This window comes from Manacus vitellinus, unplaced genomic scaffold (genome assembly GCF_001715985.3).
Source record: "Manacus vitellinus isolate BGI_N305 unplaced genomic scaffold, ASM171598v3 scaffold_13_pilon, whole genome shotgun sequence".
Classification (NCBI taxonomy): domain Eukaryota; kingdom Metazoa; phylum Chordata; class Aves; order Passeriformes; family Pipridae; genus Manacus; species Manacus vitellinus.
The window spans coordinates 10,531,540-10,552,091 of record NW_021938999.1 but is presented as its reverse complement, the minus strand read 5'-3'; the positions used below and the strand labels follow the sequence as shown (position 1 = coordinate 10,552,091).

At 37.0% G+C, this 20,552-nt stretch overlaps 1 protein-coding gene across 5 annotated transcripts in view; it reads right to left on the bottom strand.

The window, feature by feature from the left end:
* ATXN7L1 (ataxin 7 like 1) overlaps nucleotides 1-20,552 on the bottom strand; it is a 115,350-nt gene that overhangs the window by 23,074 nt on the left and 71,724 nt on the right. For 3 of the 5 annotated variants that reach the window (XM_018068048.2, XM_008921288.3, XM_018068051.1), the window contains 2 exons: nucleotides 9,395-9,617; nucleotides 1,412-1,695 (listed from right to left, as the gene is read on the bottom strand). In XM_018068048.2, coding sequence (XP_017923537.1) covers nucleotides 1,412-1,695; nucleotides 9,395-9,617 — 507 coding nt within the window. Of the gene's footprint in view, nucleotides 1-1,411; nucleotides 1,696-9,394; nucleotides 9,618-15,855; nucleotides 15,938-16,283; nucleotides 16,524-20,552 lie in introns of those variants that run through there. The other 2 variants (XM_018068049.1, XM_018068050.1) reach the window with 2 other exon arrangements.

Below are 20,552 nucleotides of genomic sequence, written 5' to 3'. Positions count from 1 at the left end.
ATCTTAAGCTGCTTTCTTGTAATATTTTTTCATTTTGTGCAACACTATAAATGAACAACGCTCTATCTTCTTATACACCACCTTTAACTAGTTAAGAAAGCAATCAGTGTACTGAACCCTTTCAGGCAATGGCATTGTTCCATGCCCCACACAGCCCTAGCAAACACCTCATACTGGACTGGAATCCAGCCAGGGTAGCAGCACCATAGGCTAACTGCCAAATTTGAGAAAATAAAAAAAAATAAACCTGATATTCAGGCAAAAAATAGGGCACACTCATTAACTGGAAATGAAACCATCTATCTTGTACAACTTATACTTGGTTCATAACTAGTGCACATTTAGAAATCATGTGAACTAACTTTGTGCCAAAGTGACGATCCAGCGCGGATCATGCTGCCATTAGCAAAATTAGCCTTTCAGCACACACAAGAAGTTCCTGCCCGAGTCACAAAGTACTGCCAGCTGATGAATAGACCCTGCACAGCTTCTGGAGCCGTAAACTTGAGTCAGTTACTTTTGCTTTAAAAAAACCATAAAATAAAATCCCTCAAAACACCGTTTCCTTTTATTCGGAGCAAAATCTGTTTTCAGCTTTATGCGGCAAATTCTCTACTTGCTGCCCTACAGCTGGCATGGGTCATGTCCAGGGAACTCCACAGGAAATAATTCCTCCTCCCCATGGATGGCAACCTTTCTAAGGGAGCCTCTGCCCTCCCACAACATGGCGGTTCTGTGCTTTGGTGGCAGGTTTGGATGGGGACCACACATCCTCAAAGCTACTCTGCCTAAGACCATCCAGGGCATCTCCTATTTAATGGTGCTTCCTCAACGCCACTGTCCTGCCTTCCTGAGAAAGATCGAGAGGCCCATGCTAGAAACATCTCCACTCATGTGTGAACTGTACAGGGGTAAGGGTGGAGGGGAATTATGACTTTTAAGACTTCCCCAGTATTTCCGTATCTTGTTAGAATTTTCTAGTATCTAAAACCAAGAAAAAAGATTCTTTAAAAAAAATCATGACTTGGAGCATAATTCAAAGTCTTAAACCAATTCAACTTGATAATGACTGAAGTCACCCAACCAAAGGCACATTTTCTTTTGTTCTAAACAACCCCAAATCCCATAATGGCGTGAGGAAGTCTTCTGCTTTTCTGTTTTAATGAATTTACTTCCTTAAAGATTTATATTTGGCTTGTTGACCAGTAATTTCAAGCTAAACAGAATGTGCACTTTGTAAATACTTTACACACGCTAAGACTGTGAAAGCTTTTTTTTTTAATATATGCAAACTGGCATCTTACAGTAAAAAAAAAATCAAAGCAGCATTTTATTAGCTGTATTACGAGCTATAGAAATATTAACAAAGAAAGACAGACTACCTCAACAGATGAACTACAACATCACTCACCTGAAAGTCTTTTGTAAGGCTTGTTACTACTTTTAGTGCCGTTTTGGTGTTTCTTGTCTATTGATGGAGCTACAATTCCTTTGCCATTCAGAATCTTTTCTGGTGATGGTGGCACTGACTTGGATGTCAAACCAGATTTAACCAGAGTTGGAGCAGGTATGGTGGATGAAGAGGCTGAGGAGGAGGTGATGGTGGTAGTGGTTGCAGAATTCATTTTAACATTGGCACCATCTGCCTTCACTAGGTTAGGAATTTTCTCTAGACTGACTACTGGAACAGGAACGCTGCAAAACCAAAGAAAAATCTTCAAGTGGTATTGCCTGTACTGAAGATTTACAGTTACTTAATCCCCTTCCACAGATATAAAAAGTTTGATGCAAGTGACACAGTATCTTAAGACCAGACTAAAATGAAATACTTGGTACCATTATTGACTATTTTTGTTCAATCAAACACTTACAAAACCAGGCATCTGTAAAGCCTGGCCATGTAGAGAATTAGGAAAACAAACCTCTGCATTTTTGTAACAATCCAATTCCCTACTATTCATAAGCAAAATCAGTATGTGGTACTAACCAAAATATACCCCTTACAAATATAGTCTCATGCCTTTAACACAAGTGCATACCAGATATGTGTATACTGTACTAAACTCACCACGATAACAAAGCAGTTTGCTAATAATATTAATATTTTTAAACAAACATAAAAATAATTCATTTGCTCAGATGTGTCTGAATGACATACAAGTTCTGGAAACAAGGAGAAAAGAGATTTTAAGCATAGAAATCTTAACAGCAGTCTCTTTAAAAGTATTACAATCCTTGATGACTTGAGCATTACTACAATGTACTTCTAATAAAATCTTAGGAACTTAAAAATAAAAATTCCCAATATAATTATTAGCTTAGTTGGCCTTTTTCAGAATAAAGTTTGCAATAACTAACTTACTCCTACTTAACTACTACCACAGAATATTTGACAGTAACAAATGTTACCGTCTCAATTTGGCAGCAAAAACGACTGAGACAAGTGATTTCCAATTCCAACAGTATTCTAACATTTCTGGGTTCTATTTGCATGAGGAAATATCCAACAATGATAGCTGCTTTTTACCTACTCAACAACTCGAGAGTTGGATGTCTTGTGACTACCAACTAATATATAAATTATATACCCCTCCTCACTGAAACAAACACAAATAAAAAATATTACACAACTGTATGGTTAGGGGCTTATCCCCATTCACAACTGACACATAATTTCAGTCTTTTGTGTCTGAAAAATGGCACCTTCACTGCACCTTCCTACAGATGGAATGGTTAATAGGTGTGGAGTTTTTACAATCAGAAAGAGATGACTTTGAGATGGCATTCTCCATTGGAAACATCGAAGCAGGATTGAAAATAACTCAAGTCCTGATCTTCCTGGGCTCCTACAAACCTCTCTTTCTCTGTAACTGCTGAAGATGACAAACAGAAAATGTGGTGTGTGTGGTTGGAGCGGACTCTCGCACACGCTCCAATCTTTCTTCTACGTGTCTTTTAACATAGGAAAATGTTGATATAAACAATAAGTATACACAACTACTAAGAAGATTTAGGCACCAAGATATATCCTGGAACTGGAATTAAATTATATGAAACTTCCATATCCTGTGGTACCATAAAGGGAGCAGTAAGTTAGTCAGAATACAGATCCGACTGCAGGGAGATGGAGGTCGTTGGCCAGTAACCGAGCAAAAAAATGTACCTTACTCACAAAATCAGAACTGCATTAAGTATTTCAATGAATGCAAACATGTAGCTATGAAAGGGAGGATTTGATCCTCTACTTTTTTAAACTGCTCTGAATTTATTATTTATAAGGCAGGCAAAAATTACAACATTTCAGTGTAGGAATTATTTTTTTTCCCTTTAAATAGATGGCAATTACATTTTCTGAAAATAGGAGAATCTTACTCTACATCAAGTAGTTTTACTATATATAAACTGTAAAAACATATGAACAAATCTTCATGCTCAGTTTGTAAGATCTAACTTAATTCAAAATACTGATACACAGTGAAAAGGTCAAATGTATTATCTGGACTAGTAGTAAAAAATGGTTAATAAAAATGAAAAGGGTTTCTCTGTTTTGCAGTGTTCAGAATCTCAGATCCCAAGGCACATATGGATGGATCACTGTGATAATGAAAAATGCCCAGGTGAGGGAACATTTTTGCTTCGTTTTATTACAGATCAACAAGTCAACCTTCATTATGTATTTCATTGCAGTGTAAAAGGAAAAAGAAAAATACTCCAGTATTTGAGAACACATGAATTCTACAACAGTCCTGGCACTCTATAGTAAATTACTTGAGATTTCAGAAGCTGTAGGTGATAATTTCTTTTTTTTTTTGTAATATATAAAAAAAGGTACTGCATTCAACAGTGAGGAACTCTAGTTTAATCTTAGCATAACACATAAAGATGAACTGATAATCAAGTGCCAAATTGGAAGCTGCACAGGATCAGTGACTATAGCCAAATATTAAGGTCTAAAAAAGTAAATAGATCACAAATGCTTATATTTATATTTGATGGTTCTTCCTCCAAACAGAGTTTTTTGAATAAAAATTGGGCATTTATTTTAAAGGTTTGTTAGAAAAATAAAAATCAGGTTTTTTAATTTTATTTACTATATTTTAAAAAAAGTTTTGAATTTAGATTTTTTTAAAGACAACCATCAAAAGGGACAATTAGAAAACCAACATGCAACAAACATAAAAATCAAGGAAAAAACATCTGTATTCAGTAATGACAAATTTACTTTTTCTTGACAAAAGAAACTAACAAGATTAGCAGTATCTACCTAAAGGGCAATAAAATAGTTACTAGAAATGTAAACATGTCAGAAACATTCATTTTCTTCTTCTTAAAGAAGGAAATATGATAACTCTCTCTAATCAGATAAAAATGCTTTTTGATTCCCTCAGTAAGTGTAAATGCCAGCTGAAAAATAATGATTGTTTTTTTCTTTTTACATAAGGAAATCTGCATAATGTGGCCATGAGTTCCAAAAGAGATGTAGAGATATCGGGTCTCAGCATATTAATTTCTAATTGAATCTTGGAATACTTGGCAACTTAGAGAAGCTAGCTGACTGCTGTTCTTGCATCCACGCTGAAAACCCAAACCAAAATGTCTTGGAAGAAATAATGGAAAAGCTAATAAACTGATAAACAATTAGTTCACAGAGTTTTGCTGAAAATCAGATCTTGACCAAAAATCTGGTTTCACTTTTTGATGAAGTTACCTGTTAAGCTGACAAAAATAACTGTGATAATGTTCCAATTCTTGAAAGGCATTATAAAACACATATACGAACACGCTAAAAGCAGATGGTAAACAATATGAAATTCAAAACTAGTTTTTCAGAGATTTATGATTCATTGAGGGTGCTTGCTAGGGGGACTTTTTAGCCATCACTACCAAGCCTAAAATGACTGAAAACTTTGGTGGATTTGAGAAATAAATATAAGATTACTGGTGATAACATTTGCTGATGGAATCAGTATGGAGGGAAACTAAATAATGAAGAGACAAAGACAGTTATAAAAAGCAGAATGGAGTGTTTGGTAAAGTTCACAAACTCAAAAAGATATTTTAATACAAGTGAATGTAAAGTTACACATGAAATAAGCTGCTCGGTCTGCAATGAAATACAGGGAAACAATATACTGGAAAGTAGTGACAAAAATATTTAGCGGTCACACTGATTAGGCAATATGAGCTTTTATTGTATTGTTGTGCTTATATCAAAAAGGGGATATGGCAAATAAGATTATGCAGCAAAAACAGTTTTCACATGTCCCTGGTTATACTGATATTGGATTATGGCCTCCAGTGTTGCTGACCAGTGGTACAATACCAATATTGATGAATTTGAAGGGAATCAGCAAAAGGCTACAAAGATGTCTGAGAGCTACATGAAGTGCTTGAACATGACAGGCTTTAGAAGTTCATTCTCTTTTTCAGATAAGATAACATTTCCTTCTGTTTTCTCATGTTTTGTCAGGCAGTTGGACTAGATGATAGTTACAGGTCCCTTCCAGCAAGCAAGAAAAAGAAGTGCAGTATGTCACAACACTTCTCATACCTAGAGCTCCTTATTACCTCTGTTTTCCTTTCTTTAGGTTTTTCAAAATTACTACTGCTTGCTGTTAAGTAATTTTGCTGGGTTTATGTTTTGGTCATTTGTAACTATATTAATTCTAAAATCTCAGCCACTCATTCAACTCTTTCCAAATTTGCGAGAAAAGAAATTCACATTTAATAACATAAAACATTGCTCTATTTTACATTGCTGGGATTGCCTCTACAATGTGTAAAGTATTTGTGATTTAATGTTGGACTATATGGTCCAAGTTAATTCTGCTGAGTATTGTTTCCATGCCGCAATATCCTTAAATCATGACTATTTTCACTTTCTCAGCCTCAGTACAAACAATGGTATTTCCTAACGCAAAAAGATAAAAACTAAGAGATTATCAGAAAATACTTTGAAAAGTGACATTATAAATTTTAAATGGTTACCCACAGGTATACCTTTGTGATCCTACTTCTCTTTACAGAAAGAGTGTCAGCTTTCTCTGTGTTGATAAAAACCACATAATTTCCATCTCATTTTCTTCATTTTCTGAACTTCTGGCAGGCAATGGTTGAGCTTTTGGAAGAAGGCCAAGGAGACCTGCTTCAGCTGGTATCTCAGGGGTAGTTTACATGAACACTTTACCCCAATTTTTATACTGCCTTAGATCATGGATGGGTAGAAATGAACATTCAGTAGCACCACAGCACCTAAATCCTCCATGGTAGCACCCAGAAGCTGTGCTGGGGCAGAGCAAGCAAAGCAGCATCCTTTGGGCAGCTCAGCAGTGAGGGAGAGAGCTCCTAGCTGCAGGAATGCCTTGTATAAAGGGTAAGCATCTGGGCTATGCTAATTAATTATGATCACTTGTTCATTGTTATTGTTATTGCTACCAATCATCTTACTCTTTTTCTTTTTCTCTCTATTTTCTACCCTTCTGCTGTACCTCTTACCACCTCGACTGCAAGCTGCAGAAAATGATGGCTTGCATTTATCTCGTGCACAGTGCAGTGGTGCTCCAGCTCTGCTCCAGTCTCTAAGCACTGCTGTATTATTAGCAACCATGTTAGAGACATACAGGCGAAAAAAATCAGAGCTGACAGATATTTCTGGATGATGTATTCACAATAACACTTTATATTCCAACTAGAGGAAGGGAAGTATTAAAACACCGGCTAAAAAATGAAATGGTTCCAGATCTCTTTCATCTGATCATTCTGATCATGCTTTTGAAAGCATTAGTCATGGAGCAACTTGGACCTGTGCAGCACACCTTAGAACAAAACAGAATGTGAAGAAGAGAAAGAGCTACTCAGTCAAGATGATGCTTCAACCAAAACTATAATGAATTAAACAATGGAAGAGTTGGGTCTATATGAGGGTAGGCATGGCAAAAGACAGATCTAGTGGGCCATGCTCTTGCAGAGGCCATTCCCAAAATACTAATTGTAACAGCTAAAATTTAAAGGAGATGCTATACAAAAGAATCAGGCAAGCCCAACAAAGGTTATTCCAGGTCTGGAAAGCAATCATTAAGGTCATACAATTCCTGAATTAAGCTAATTTGACAACTGTCTGGAAGAACTTACATCAAGTAAATGTTTGGTATGAGACTACAATGTAACAGACAAAAGCATGGAACAACTGGAAGCTTCAAAGGATCATAAACCACAATGCACTTGGATACATGATGAATCCTCCTTGCATTTTTTAGACAAATGTTTTTGTGTCAATTGAGTATTTCCTTCTAAAAGATAAGAAATTTTATGACTTGTACAAGATAGAATCTTAAAAAATAATAAATTTTATGAATTATTTTATGAATTACATTTTTCTCCTTATAGGAATCAGACCTGCTGAATATTTTCTAGAATTCTAAATAAATATTATAATCCTCTAATGCAATAGGAACAAACAGTTTCTTCTGTAACAGCTGTCAGCTCTCTATAACCTGTGACGATTATCAGACAGATTTTATTCTTTAACAAGTCATATAATCTAAGGCACTTAATACTAAATTTGACAATTTCATTGATCTTCACTTCAGAGTATCTGTGATTTGTTATGTGGTAATTACAATATCTTTAACTATAAGCCTCATTTTTCCTCACTGGTAAACAAAACTGCAGTATGATGTCCCAGCAGAGCTGCAAAAACTGGGTAATTCTCAGGTACAACTACTGCCATATTCATTGCCAAACGATTAACAGAGCAGTACAACAGTTATAAATGGCTAAATCTACACTGTTAATCATCAGTAAATATTTGGGATGTTCCCAATAAAGGGAAAAGGGATTGGTGGAAATGTTCAGTTATTTTGTTCCCTTCCAACTTTTACTGACTGCCAGAATGCCATCTGTTGCCAGAACGGAAGATATTGTTTATAGATTCAGTTAGTCTGCTGAAATGTGGATATGTAAGTTGCTGTCTGTAACAGCAGGATGAGAAACAGGTTTATAGCCAATAGTGTTAATACTCTGAAGTCCGTTCTGATTTTCTTTTAATTAGACTTTAAAAACAAAATCCTCTCTTGTATAAAATTCCCCTCCAACATTCAGAGGAAAAAGTCACTATTTAGTCAATAATGTTTGGTTCTAAGTAGTTAATGAGGAACTTACACATAGACAAGATAGAGGCTATTCTAGTTAACGTGTGTATGTGATCTAAATATTCAGGTTTTCTATTTTCAGAATTATATACCATAATTGCCCATAACGCCCATCATGTGTAAAGAGGTGGTGGGTTCAGATTTATACAAAGAACAGATTTTGATCAAGTTTGCTCCAGTGCAAGGTAAATTCTACAGCCAGGCAGAAGCTGAAATCATACCAACTCATGCATGTTTCAGAAAGCACAAGCTATTCCTTTACTAAAATTTGAGTTTATGCTTTGTCTCATGAGTGAATGGTTTGCATTAAATGATTTACTGCTTTTAGGCAGTTGTGTCCAGAAACACTGCTTAAAATCATAGCCTTCTTATGCTAGATATTACATATAAAAGGGAAGGATCTTTACAAAATAAGTAGATAAACCTTAAGAAAAAGGAAGTCTCACTATCTCACATGTATAGACAGAGAACTGAAGCTGAAGAAACTAAGGCATGACAGAGCCAGGAACTGAACCCAGATCTCAGGTCACCAATGTAGTGACTTAATCACAAAGCATCTTTCCTGTAGATAACTAAAGACAAAACAGTTTTTTATGGGATAAAATAGTGACCCAGTTCTGCTCTCATTTACATTTTTGCAACTCTGCTGCTACCATCACAGTCACGGGAGGATGGGCATGGCAGTCTCAAAGCCTGTATGTGTATATATATCACAGTACATGATGTAAGATGCCCCCAAAATAGTGATTTTTGCAGCCAGAACTTTCTTCTGCCATCTTATACGGCATCAAACATTATCAAAATACAGAATGAACTCCAACAGCAGCTGCTATTGAAGATAAATGACTATAAGCAGTAAGTTTTCATGAACATCAGTTAAGCTAATATTAAGAACTCTGCAAAAATTATCCTACTGTTTAAAACCATCAGTTTTAAGGGCTGATACTGTAATGGAAGATGGACCTTAAAGATAGCAAACTGGGTCAATATCTCACTTGCTATATCCATCTTAGAAAAGCAGACATTTGATGGAACATTAGAAAAGCAATCCAGTCCTTTTTCCCCTTCCTATATATAGTTTTTTTCTTCATTTAAAAATATCCCAGTTTCCTTCTTTAGAAATGTAGAGGCTTAAGCTGTAAACTCAGGTAAGATGAGAATACGGATTTTTTTGATGATTGTGATATATACACAGAGATACACTGAACACCAACATCTTTGGTAACCATTATTTTGGTACTTACCATGGTTTATCCCGTGCCACTTTTGAAGGAAAGACTGTGTGCTGTTTGCTACTGGAGGTAAGTAGATTGTCTTTGGGCGTTTTGAATGGCTTTGAGTTGCTGCTGACAGGGTTATGGCCGCTGATACAGGATTTCGGTTTCATCTGTACTAGGGATGTCCTGGAATTACAGGCTGGAGAAGCTGGAGAAGGGGAAGGTTTACACATTGAACCGTGTCTTCGTTCTGTAATGGAAAAGGAATGAATTTTACAACATTTCATAGGCTAAAAGAAAAAAATGGAAGTTGCAAAAGAGGAAATTGTTCCTCTCTATGCTAGTTAAAATGATTTCATCACTCCAAAGAACACCGATTCATTACTATCCCGAATGCAATCAAGCCAAAATGATAATTAAACAAAATCAACTCTGTGAAGTGCTCTGAAAAAAAACGGTAAAAAAAATAGTAAAACAAAGGATAATAATCTACCAGAAAATTTCACCAAGAAATCTCAAATAATTTCTTAAGCAATAAGCAACCACTATCACCTGCATGAGGTGCACTTGGTGTCCCAACTCTTTCATGTCAAGAAGAAAGAGAAGAATGTTTAACAGCAGTTCAGATGACTTGGTAAAATGATCTGTGACAGACATGAGATTGCTCCTATAATGGTTTATGAAGAATTCATGTGACCTGGTTATTGGGCACTTTGCTTTATGACTACCTTGTTTCAAATTTAATGGGAAACTATAAGAAAAATACCAGGAAGATTGAAAAGCAGCAAAAGGTCTACTGTTCCCGGCCCTTCCAAAGGTTTGGAAGCACCATCCAAGCACCATTCAAGACAAAAACTTATTTTTTTTCCATACAGAGAAAATGGTAAGTGCAAAAAACCAGGAAGTATATAGCTCAATTACAAACATGGCATCGGGAGGTCAGCACTGGTTGCCCTCACACCAGAGACCTCTCGAGCACTGCAAAAAGCAAGGCCTGGCTGATCCCACAGAACAAGCCTCAGGACAGACAGGCTTCAGCGAAATTGTTTGTGTTTGGTTGCTACTAGTATTTTTTAAATCTAAATGTCCTATCCCTGACATTGTTAGGTAAAAAGATTGTTTTATGGAGGTATTTGGCCATTCTTTACAAATCATTCTTTACAGATCATGTATTCCTCCTGGCTAGTGCTTGGCCAGCTGGCTGGATCAATATGCTGCAAACAGTGGGCTTGTGCTGTGAAGTTAAGCACAATTACAAAATACTACAAAAGACAGGAGTTGATTTTTGCTGAGAGGTGCTATAAATCCTGAACAGTCCTGTCCCCCTACTTGTGGGAACCCTGTTTCCCCAGCCCCTGACCCTGCAGTGAGCCGGTTCCAGTGCTCCCCAGCCGGAGGCAGCAGCGGGCGGCAGGGACAGGCTGTGGGAAGAGGAATTTTCCAGTCAGCAGGGCAGTGCTCAGCAGCAGCTGACTTCAGCATGCAGGTGCCCTAACACCAAGAGCCTCCATGGCAGGGATCAGCCAGGTACCCCCCTACTGACACAGTAATCAAATGTACCAAGTGGAATGTAATCATAGACCAAGAACTTCAGACAAGCTGCAGTTTCCTCTTCAACATGCAGCAATTTTTCCTTGTCTAAAGCCTTCAGCACTTAACTTGCAGAATCCAAGTGGGTGCTATTCTTTGAGCTTGAACAGCATTGCCCAGTCAGCCAAGAGCAGGTAAGGGAAGCAACAGTGATCTGCTGCTGCAATGGAAGGTTTTGTATTTGCATCATCAACCCTGTGCTTGCTAGTTTGATATTTCAAGGATAACTAAGAAAAATTTTCCCACAGAGAATCAAAACACGACCATTTGCCTGGCATCCTCACAAGTAAAAACTTGCCAGTAGCAGAAGGATTCATCCATGATTAATTTGCAATAGGCAAATACCTCAAGAATAAAGAGAAATGCTTAAAAAAAATATTCTAAACTGTTTCTCTTAGATCTCCAATGCCTAAATAAAGGCATTTTCTATTAAGATCAAGCACTTCCACATCTTCACATTCACAGCCTTAATTACCAATGATGAAATTCCCTCCAGATTCTCCTGCAACTGAAGAACAAAACAGTCTCAATTTTTTTTAAATACAAAAGTATCACTCCTTGCTCCCGGAAATGCTGACTGTCATTTTCCAGTTTTCACCACACACCTCAGTGTGCCTTTAAAACTGCTTTGCAGGATGCAGTGAATTTATATTCCTTTCACCTCACATTTGTGGCAACAACCGTGTAAGCTATGCACCTGAGTCCAAAATGTAGAGTTCCATTCATGGAGCATTAATTTTTTTAATAATAGTTATTATTTCAAGATTTACCAACCTTCTCAGTAACTGTTTAATCAATTTAATTAGCCTAATCAAAACTTGCAACTTTGCCATTAATTACTTCAGGACTGATGAAAAGGAACTGTTACATAACCAACAAAACTGAGCAGTATAAAAAGCAAAACTTCAGAAAAAAAAATTATTTCCATACACAAATTATATAAATGCAAGATTAATTACTTAAATTTTTACCACAGCTACTGTTTTTCTCAAGCTTGACTGCTTTCTAGTAAACTGTGTCCTCGATTTCACCCTTATGGATATGTTTGGAAATGAAATATATTACTCTGTTATTAAAATTAATTTCCTGGAAAGACGAACATTCAAGATACTGATTCCCCAACTTTATGTTTTAAAGTCATCTAAGTATTGCATGCTGTAGCAAGTTATTTTCTAACAATCTCTTTGTACTGGATTTTTAGTCAAACTAAATGTTTGGTGCTTTTCCCCAGACAACTTTCTCAATGTATTGATTCCCAAGAGCAAACCAGAACAATAACCATGGATTTTTTTATTCTAACATAGAAAATGGTGGAAGAGGTACTGTTGTGATATGACAATATAATAAAGGCATCCCACTATTTTAAATGGATGCTTACTTAAAAGATAGGGAAGGAAAAGATCACATGATTACTTATTTTAGCTGAGTCTGTCAGATTGGTGGTCATTCTTGTGATCAGAACCAAGAGCTACACTTGGCATTTCCTTTTACCTGGTCAAACTCCCCTCTTCCCCCAGAACATGGCTACAGAAAGTCTTCCATTGTTTAGACAGACTCTATTTGAGATTCCTCAGCATTAACCAGCTTCTCTTAAAATTTCCTAAAAGTGAAATGGAAACTGTGACCATTGTAAAATCATACAGGAGAAAGAACGTAATTAGCCAGTGTCTCACAACCATCGGTGTTCTCAGACACTGCTCGGACAGATAAAATCTGCACAGTTACTCACTAAAGACTATCACTTTAGTGTCAGCAGGAGAAGATGGCAGCAATACCTTGCAAGTATGCCACAGCAGAAAGCTGCAAGAGTAACTCCCTACAAAAGGGCCAAAAAATCCCTGTTTGACCTGGGCACACATTGGCCACAGGAGGCTGGACTTGCCAAAGGTGTCAATTCTCAGACAAATTTCGATGATGGGGGCATAAATTGTAACTAAATATTGATATATTCCTTCTCAAGGACTATCGGGTTGCCTCTCACTTCCTCCCTCCTCGCTTTGTACGTGGTCGTGAATCAGCCTTAGACATCGGTGATATGTTTCAGAGAAGTAATGGTAACATGACAAAACAAGAAAGCCATCAGCTGTCAAAATCAACTGCTTAAAAGAGGGGGGTGGTGGCTCCTCTAGGAAACTGACTTCCCTGGTCACATCTGTTCTTTAAAATTTTGTACTAAATTGTCCGTTCCTATTTTACATATATACAAGGAATTACATGCAATATAGAAATCTGCTCTTATACAGACTATTTAATAAATTAGTATATGAATAAAAGACATTTACACACCAAATAGTTGTTATAAAATTAAATATTCACATACTAACATATTCATGAGACAATCAGCTGCCTGTGTTACAATTTCTGTGCTCGTTTGCAGTTCATATGTAGACAGATTAGATCTAGCAGGGCCCATGAACTTAGACAGCTGTGGACATGGCTGTCCCTGTTCACACACAGCAGTGGCACACTCAGTGGACATAAGTGAACATAAAGTAGAATGAAAGTTTTGGCTCCTAAAAATAAAAAATCCTGCAAGGCAACTAGTTATCAACACTCCTGAGATACTAAAGTACATTCTCTACCCACTTTTCATTTTCTGCAGAAGCCTGCAATGCTATCTACAAATATGTATTCAAGTTTGAAAGAGAACTTTTCTGATTCATTTAAGTACTTCCAAATGGATGTTTACATTCCACATAAATAACAACACACATTCTGTTTTGTTTCTAAATACCAGTTGCAGTCAAATCCAAGAGCACAGGAGCACAATCAAAGTTACAATCCTCTTTACCACATTAATCCTTCTGCAACCTCTCAGCTGTCTCTGTGAAGCCACTGCAGCAAGTGACAAGCAACATGTGACTTCTGCTGTCAAACAGTTAACATATTAATGACATTAATCTTGGAAGAAAGTTTAACACTCTCACTGAATTACCTGCACTTTCTAAAGAATCAATTTCAGATCAATATCTGTTATTTTGTCTATTTGGAGGCAAGAGTCTAAAAGCTGGGCGCTATATATCGTTCTAATGCGCATTGCAAACTCTGCATCAGTAGCATTGCAAACGATCTTAAACTATTCCAGGAGATTCTCCATGTCCTATGGAAACATGGATATAGTCCAACTTTCTCAGCCAAATCTGAATTGTTTGTAGATGTGAAGTCCTTATGTTGTTAGAGACCTAACAGTCCTTGAATCTCCAGAGCTTCTCTCCTATGCCCTTGTACTCCATTTCTAATCCTCCTTCCCGCATCCTGCACAATGCAACCCCCCACCTTTCCCCAAACCTCTGCTGCAGCTGCCAAAGTCCTCTAGGCCTGCCTTTAAATCTGTAATTCCACTGGATCCTCTCTGACAGGTCACCAGGGAATACTGGCAGCTGTTTTGCAGGAAACACCACATCTCCTTCTAATCACAAGCAAAAAAAGCAAAGCAATAGAGGGGCAACATGAGCTCCAGAGACACAAACACAGTGTGTGGGAAAATGAGGCAAAACCACATTCTGAGTAGAAATTCTCTTCAAATTTTTGGCTTGACTCTTTCACACAAGATCAAGCGCTCAGCTCACGGCAAACCTTACAGACAACGACACTACAGCAAATATGTTGCCACAAATATATGCCAAACATAGCACTTTTCTACCCAAACAGATCTTTATGTGATCCTGAAAATGCAGTTATCTCTAATTTGAACTACAGACAAAAAATATTCCTTAGTACATCCCACCTACATCCATTCTTACCCAACATGCGCTACTCAAAATCAATCAAATCAAGCGAAGTTTTTGCTCGGAGTTAAGTTCTTCTCCATCAATACAACACAGAAGATCACAAAGAAAAAAAGTCATGATACAATTTGAGCACAGAGAAAGATATGCCTTTGGTTTTTCAGTGTTTTTTTCTTTTTTCAGGTAGTTGAAACAAAGCAAAAAATTCCCTCTTAACGTTGTCAGAAGACAGACACTAGAACTTTGTCAGCACCAGTCATTTTGAAACATTACTCTTGTTTAGCACAATCTGACTTCCTGCGTGCAAGAGGCCTAAAGCAAAAATCAATTTTAGGTTGGCCCATAAATAACTCAGAGACCCAGTGTTATGGATTATAACTTGGTATTACATTTGGTAAAAACAAGCAAAATATAATTGCTAGAACTCAGAAAGGTAAGAGAAAGTTATTTGTAAAGTTATTAGTAAGCATTTACAGAATAATAAGACTCCTTTTAAGCTTGTATTCATCATAATGCTTGAGTTCACAGTCCTTTTACTTAAAATAGCATAAAGTAACTGATCCGACTGCCCTTAACACAATACGAATACTGTTTGTTACTCCCCATTTATAATATTTAAGCAGACGGTAATGAAATTTAGTATCTCATTCGCAATGTAATTCTGTAGCAGTAACATATCACAGTCTTGTTGATAAAGATGTTACTTATGGTAACTCATACATGACCTATGCAAAATCTATTTACAGTATATCCTGAAGTGTTTTGTTGCACAGCCCTTCACTGTGCAAAGTTGAGCAATGTATACTTACAATTTCAGTAAACAGTAAATGAAACCTACCACCTTGTACTAATCCCAGTTCAGAGTTTGCAAATGTACTTGGCACTAATCCTAATAAAACTAAAACAGAAAAAAACCCACACATGCCCGAAAAGCAACAGCCAGCAACCAGAAAACTGAACAACTAGACTCTTGCAGAAATGTGTCATCCTGCAGTAACTGGCAGCTGGTTCATAACAAGAATTCATAAACACCTTGTAAGCACTTTCATTTTGCAGCCACAGTCTGAAAAAAACTAGCAAAACCCAGTACGTGAGGTTAAACAAAAATAAAATTGGATTTGATGTTAGCAAACTACAGCATAATGTTGCAAGATCGAAAGATAACTTTACCAGCTTTTTTGACAAAATACTATTCCAAGTCCAGCTGAAAAAGTTTGGAAATAATATCCGCAAACTGTTCCACCCTTCTTGCGCTGCGCACTGGAAAGGAAACAGCACAGTCGGTTTCATTTTGATACTTCTTGTAAACTGACAAAGGAAATAAACTGCCAGCTCCAACCCCCAGACTGATCCGCTGCATAAAACGCTGCTCAACAATCGCAAGCTTCATTCCAGGTCAAATGACATAATTGGGAAATTATCAAGTGCTAAAATAACCACCGTTCTGCTGGTGTTTATTTACAACAAACACAAGCTTTGCTTTCTGACAGAAACCCACAAAAACGATTCTCCATTTCACAAAGTCTACAAGTGAGTAGGATCAGCAAAATTATGCAAAACATCCTGCTAGAAGAAGAAATGTAAACTGAGCCACTTACAGAGAGGAGCAGGCTGCCAACTTAATCTGATTCTACGACGACTGTAAACATGTACTTTTGGAACGTGAAACGATTCACATTGCCACAGATGCCGTCAGAGAAACACAGCAACGTGATTAGGTATTCTGCACACGGGAAAAAATCAGGCAGATGACCTGCCGCAGCAAATACCAGATCAGCGCTCGCACACACCAACTGTTTTGACTACAGGCACTTGTTAAGCACCAAGTTTCGGTCCTACCAGTTGGACACCAGAACTGAACCCGTGCCAAGAACAACATGAGCTGAAAACGGCTGCAGGTTTTTTTTTTCCTTTTTTTTTTTTTTTTTAATGATTGTTGATACAACCCAAGTAACTGCAGAAATGAACCAAAGTGCAAAATTAAAAGCAGCAAAACCACAAGTGTATATTTAGAGGAAGACACTGAATTTTACTTCCTTGATTCAGGAAAGAAGGAGGGTGTTTGTGTATAACACAGATGAACCTGCTGTTTTCCTGGAAAAAATTTTGTTTATGGGATAACTTGGCATTTGTTGAGGTAATCATAAGAGACAGGAGAAATAATCTCTAGAGTATCACTAAATTACACATAAGTGGCCAAATATCTTAAAAATGGCCAAATTCCATAAAAAGCCACATACTCAGCATTTCCCGTAACACTTCCATTCCTCTTCAGTAAAAAGCATGAAAAGAAAAAAAAAAGAAGGGTCAAATGGAACTCCAGCACACAAAAAAATGCTTCAAATAGTGCAATTAATTATCCTAAATGTAAAATGAAGCTTCTGGGTACTTGTCTCTTCTTTTACAAGGACTTTGAGATCTGAAATATGAAGCTCCAAGGTATCATTGAAGCATCAGAGCGACAGGAAAACAATGGAAGTGTGAATACTCTGCCCTGGTGACAATGTCAGTCTTCACATCAGTCTTCATCTTCTCGTGCACTGGGAGTCCTAGATTTAACTGTAGTGTCAAGGCCTGTTTCTGCAGCTATAAAAGGGGTATTAATGATTTAGGGTATTAACTTGATCAAAAAAAGAGCTGAAGATTTAAGTAGGAATTCATCACTTCTGTAATGACACAATTCCACACGTGTAATCAGCATTTGCCACCTGACGCATTGCTACTGCAGAAAAAATGACAATTTTCAACTCTAAGTCATACATATTTCTCAGCTCAGCAAGGCCAAAAATCCCCAGGCAAAAAAGAAATAACAGAGTATGCAAATCCTGGCTACCCATTTTTCGAGTGACAGTCTACCAATGAAAAGCAAGGAAAGTTTATGTGCAGAAATTTCCCGTTCTGCTGGATAAGATGCTCTGGTAGTCCAACATGAAACTAGTGAGACATCCTGACGTCTGACAGTTTGAGCTAAATACCATCTCACACCTCATGTCCAGTGCTTACACCACAAGGACAGCCCTCACCACCCTTGTGCACTGGTATCTGATTACCTGATGACATGTAGTAACGACATTCCCACCATTTTTTGTGCTCAGAGGACAGAAATGTATTATTAGCCCTAAACTTAGGACAGATACATCAGGTGAAATGCTAATATATTTCTAGCAATCAAGCCAGGGTACTTTCAAAGGTAAACACTACTGACATAACAGAATTTTGTGGGTGATTTTATATGTGAAGAGAAATCTTTTATTTGGCTATTTACTGGATGAAAGAAAAAAGTATCTTTACATTTAAGACTGAAATATAATAAGGGGAACAGTTTACTAAATGTACAAATTTACGAACAACTCACCTGCTCATTCCTTCAAACACCTGACTTAAATAATTTCACTGAAGATTGCTGCAAATAGAGGAAAATTTAGTATTGCCATCCTCTCATGCTTCATGCTGTGTAACAGACCTGTTTCCTCAGGCAGATCTTTCACATTCAAGATCATCTGATGATACATATTTTTATTTATTTACTTATCAGGTAAAACATTTCACCGTATCTCTATTTCCATCTTCAGCATATTTACAAAACAATAACAAAAAAAGTAATTTATGTACATTATTGTTTTAAGAAGTAATTGGATGTTTCCCCTCATCTATCCTAAACCAGAAAAGTGACACTTCTTTAATGCTTTAATTAATCCAAACAGATATAATGGCATTTCTTTTAATAGATAAGAAAAGATAAGCCATTGAAGAGTGAGATGTGATTACTGAGGTGGTTTGGCAAAAAGCAATGCTGCACTATGACTCTGAAAAAACAGGGTATCTCTTTTAGGAGAGTTATGTTCTTGATCTGGTTTCACGCAAAACAGAACATCAGATTTTATTCAATATCAAGATGACATGTCAGTAGCTCATTTTATCATTCCTTAGAAAAAACTTACATAGAAACAGTAACTTCACTGAAATTAGCCCAGAATAATAGCTTTGCAGGACTTGCATATAATCCATTGTTTAAACCTTCTGGCCTTTTCTGTTACTTGGGATCCAAAACCAGCATCTGGTTAATCAGTGTAATTCTTAACAAGCTGTTTTCTAAGCACAGAAATAGTGGAAATTTTTTTCTAAAAATACATAGGTTTGAACCCTAAATTGCTTCCTCTCTGTTACCCTGAGCTTCTTTGCCTCCCTGCACCCTCACTGCTTCATCCTGTATCCACAGTCCTTCGCCCCTCTCTCCAAAGGGACAGGATAAGCTCTGTTTGGTTTGCAGGGACATGTGTGCCAACTGCCAGTACAAGCTTCGAGAGTGCTCCTGCCACATGAAATACTGTTCTCTGGGGCACTTTAAGGTGTCTCTTCACAGTTGCAGATTTTCACAAGACTGCTGAGACTTTGTATTTTTGAACCAAATTAGCAAAGAGTTAAAAAGTCTTAGACAAAACAGGTATAATCACATAAGGTTTATTGCTATTATTGCTGTTATTATTTATATCATTATTACAATAACTATAACCTTTTAGGAAATCCTAAGTTAAAGTTATCTTTAGGAAATCCTAAAGTTAAAATCTATATATGATTTTTTTTTACTTGCTTTTCTGTGTTTGCCACTCCTCATGGGTATTCCCAGGCACCAAATTAATTCCCTTGGAATATTCAGACATCTTTTAAAAATCCAGGTAACCAAACAGATCTGCCCAACTAAGGACACTGTTTTGTTTTAAAAAATGAATGAGCTTACATATAAGTTTCAATTTGCTTTATCAAAACCTGCTACAAAAGCAGCATAACTGTCATTCAGAGTATTTCCTCATTCCAGATGCTTTAGGTAAATCAGCTCCCTCATCTTTCAGGCACACTAACTTGCCAGAGGTAAGAAAATCTATTATTTAGAGTGCTGCATGAATATCCACAACTGATATCCCTAATACACAGCCTCCAAAGCGAATGTGCAAAATAATTCCTGAAGAGGTCACTTATTTATGTTTTCCTCACTACATACAATAGCTCTTACAAACAAGAAACCAAACTCCTTACCTTCTACAGAACAAAACTCAACAACACTGAAAAACATACCAATACAGAAGTGGGTTTGCAAGGCATTTTTAATCTGTTCCTCTCCCTTAAGAGTCTCTTTAGTTGTGTATCACATACAACTTTAGAACTAAAAAGTTGGTTTCTACTTTAACTTGCATAATTTATGACTTCTAAGTGTGCAAACTAAAGAAACTTAGACCTAACTGCACATGAATGAAACAGATGCAAACCAATCTCTGAGAGTCCACGTGACAACTACTTCATATTCTGTCTCTGCATGCACCTCTTGACCATTCGTCACTGCAACAAACTTCATGCACGAGAAACCAATTCTTTTGAATAAACTATCTATCCATTCCTAATGTTAACAGCTTTCCCATCACTGCCCTGAGTGTTTTATGTCTCCAATTTTAAATGTCTGTCATACCTATATATATAAAAGATTTTTTTCAGATAGGTTTTTACTCAATTTTTTCAAGCTACTATATAGCCAATAACAAATTGAGACTTCCAAAATTTGTTGAAGCGTGGTCAGTTGTTTCAGATGCTGTGTGAAGAGAGGTGTTTTCCAAGGCCACACAGCCATTAAAGCTCAGGTCTGAATTTAAAGCATTCCAGCTTTATTCACCCACTGCTGTTGCCTCTGTTACGGATTAATGTGGTGGGAATGACACAAGGGAAAGACAGGTGATTTCCAGTAAAACTACTGACCAAGGTGCATGAACTGTACAAAGTGGCTCAGCTGTAACAGCATAGCTGTGCAATTCAGCCTTCCCTCCTACCATTTCCAATGCCTTGAACAACCTGTCATCCAGTGCAGGTGGTTCCAACTT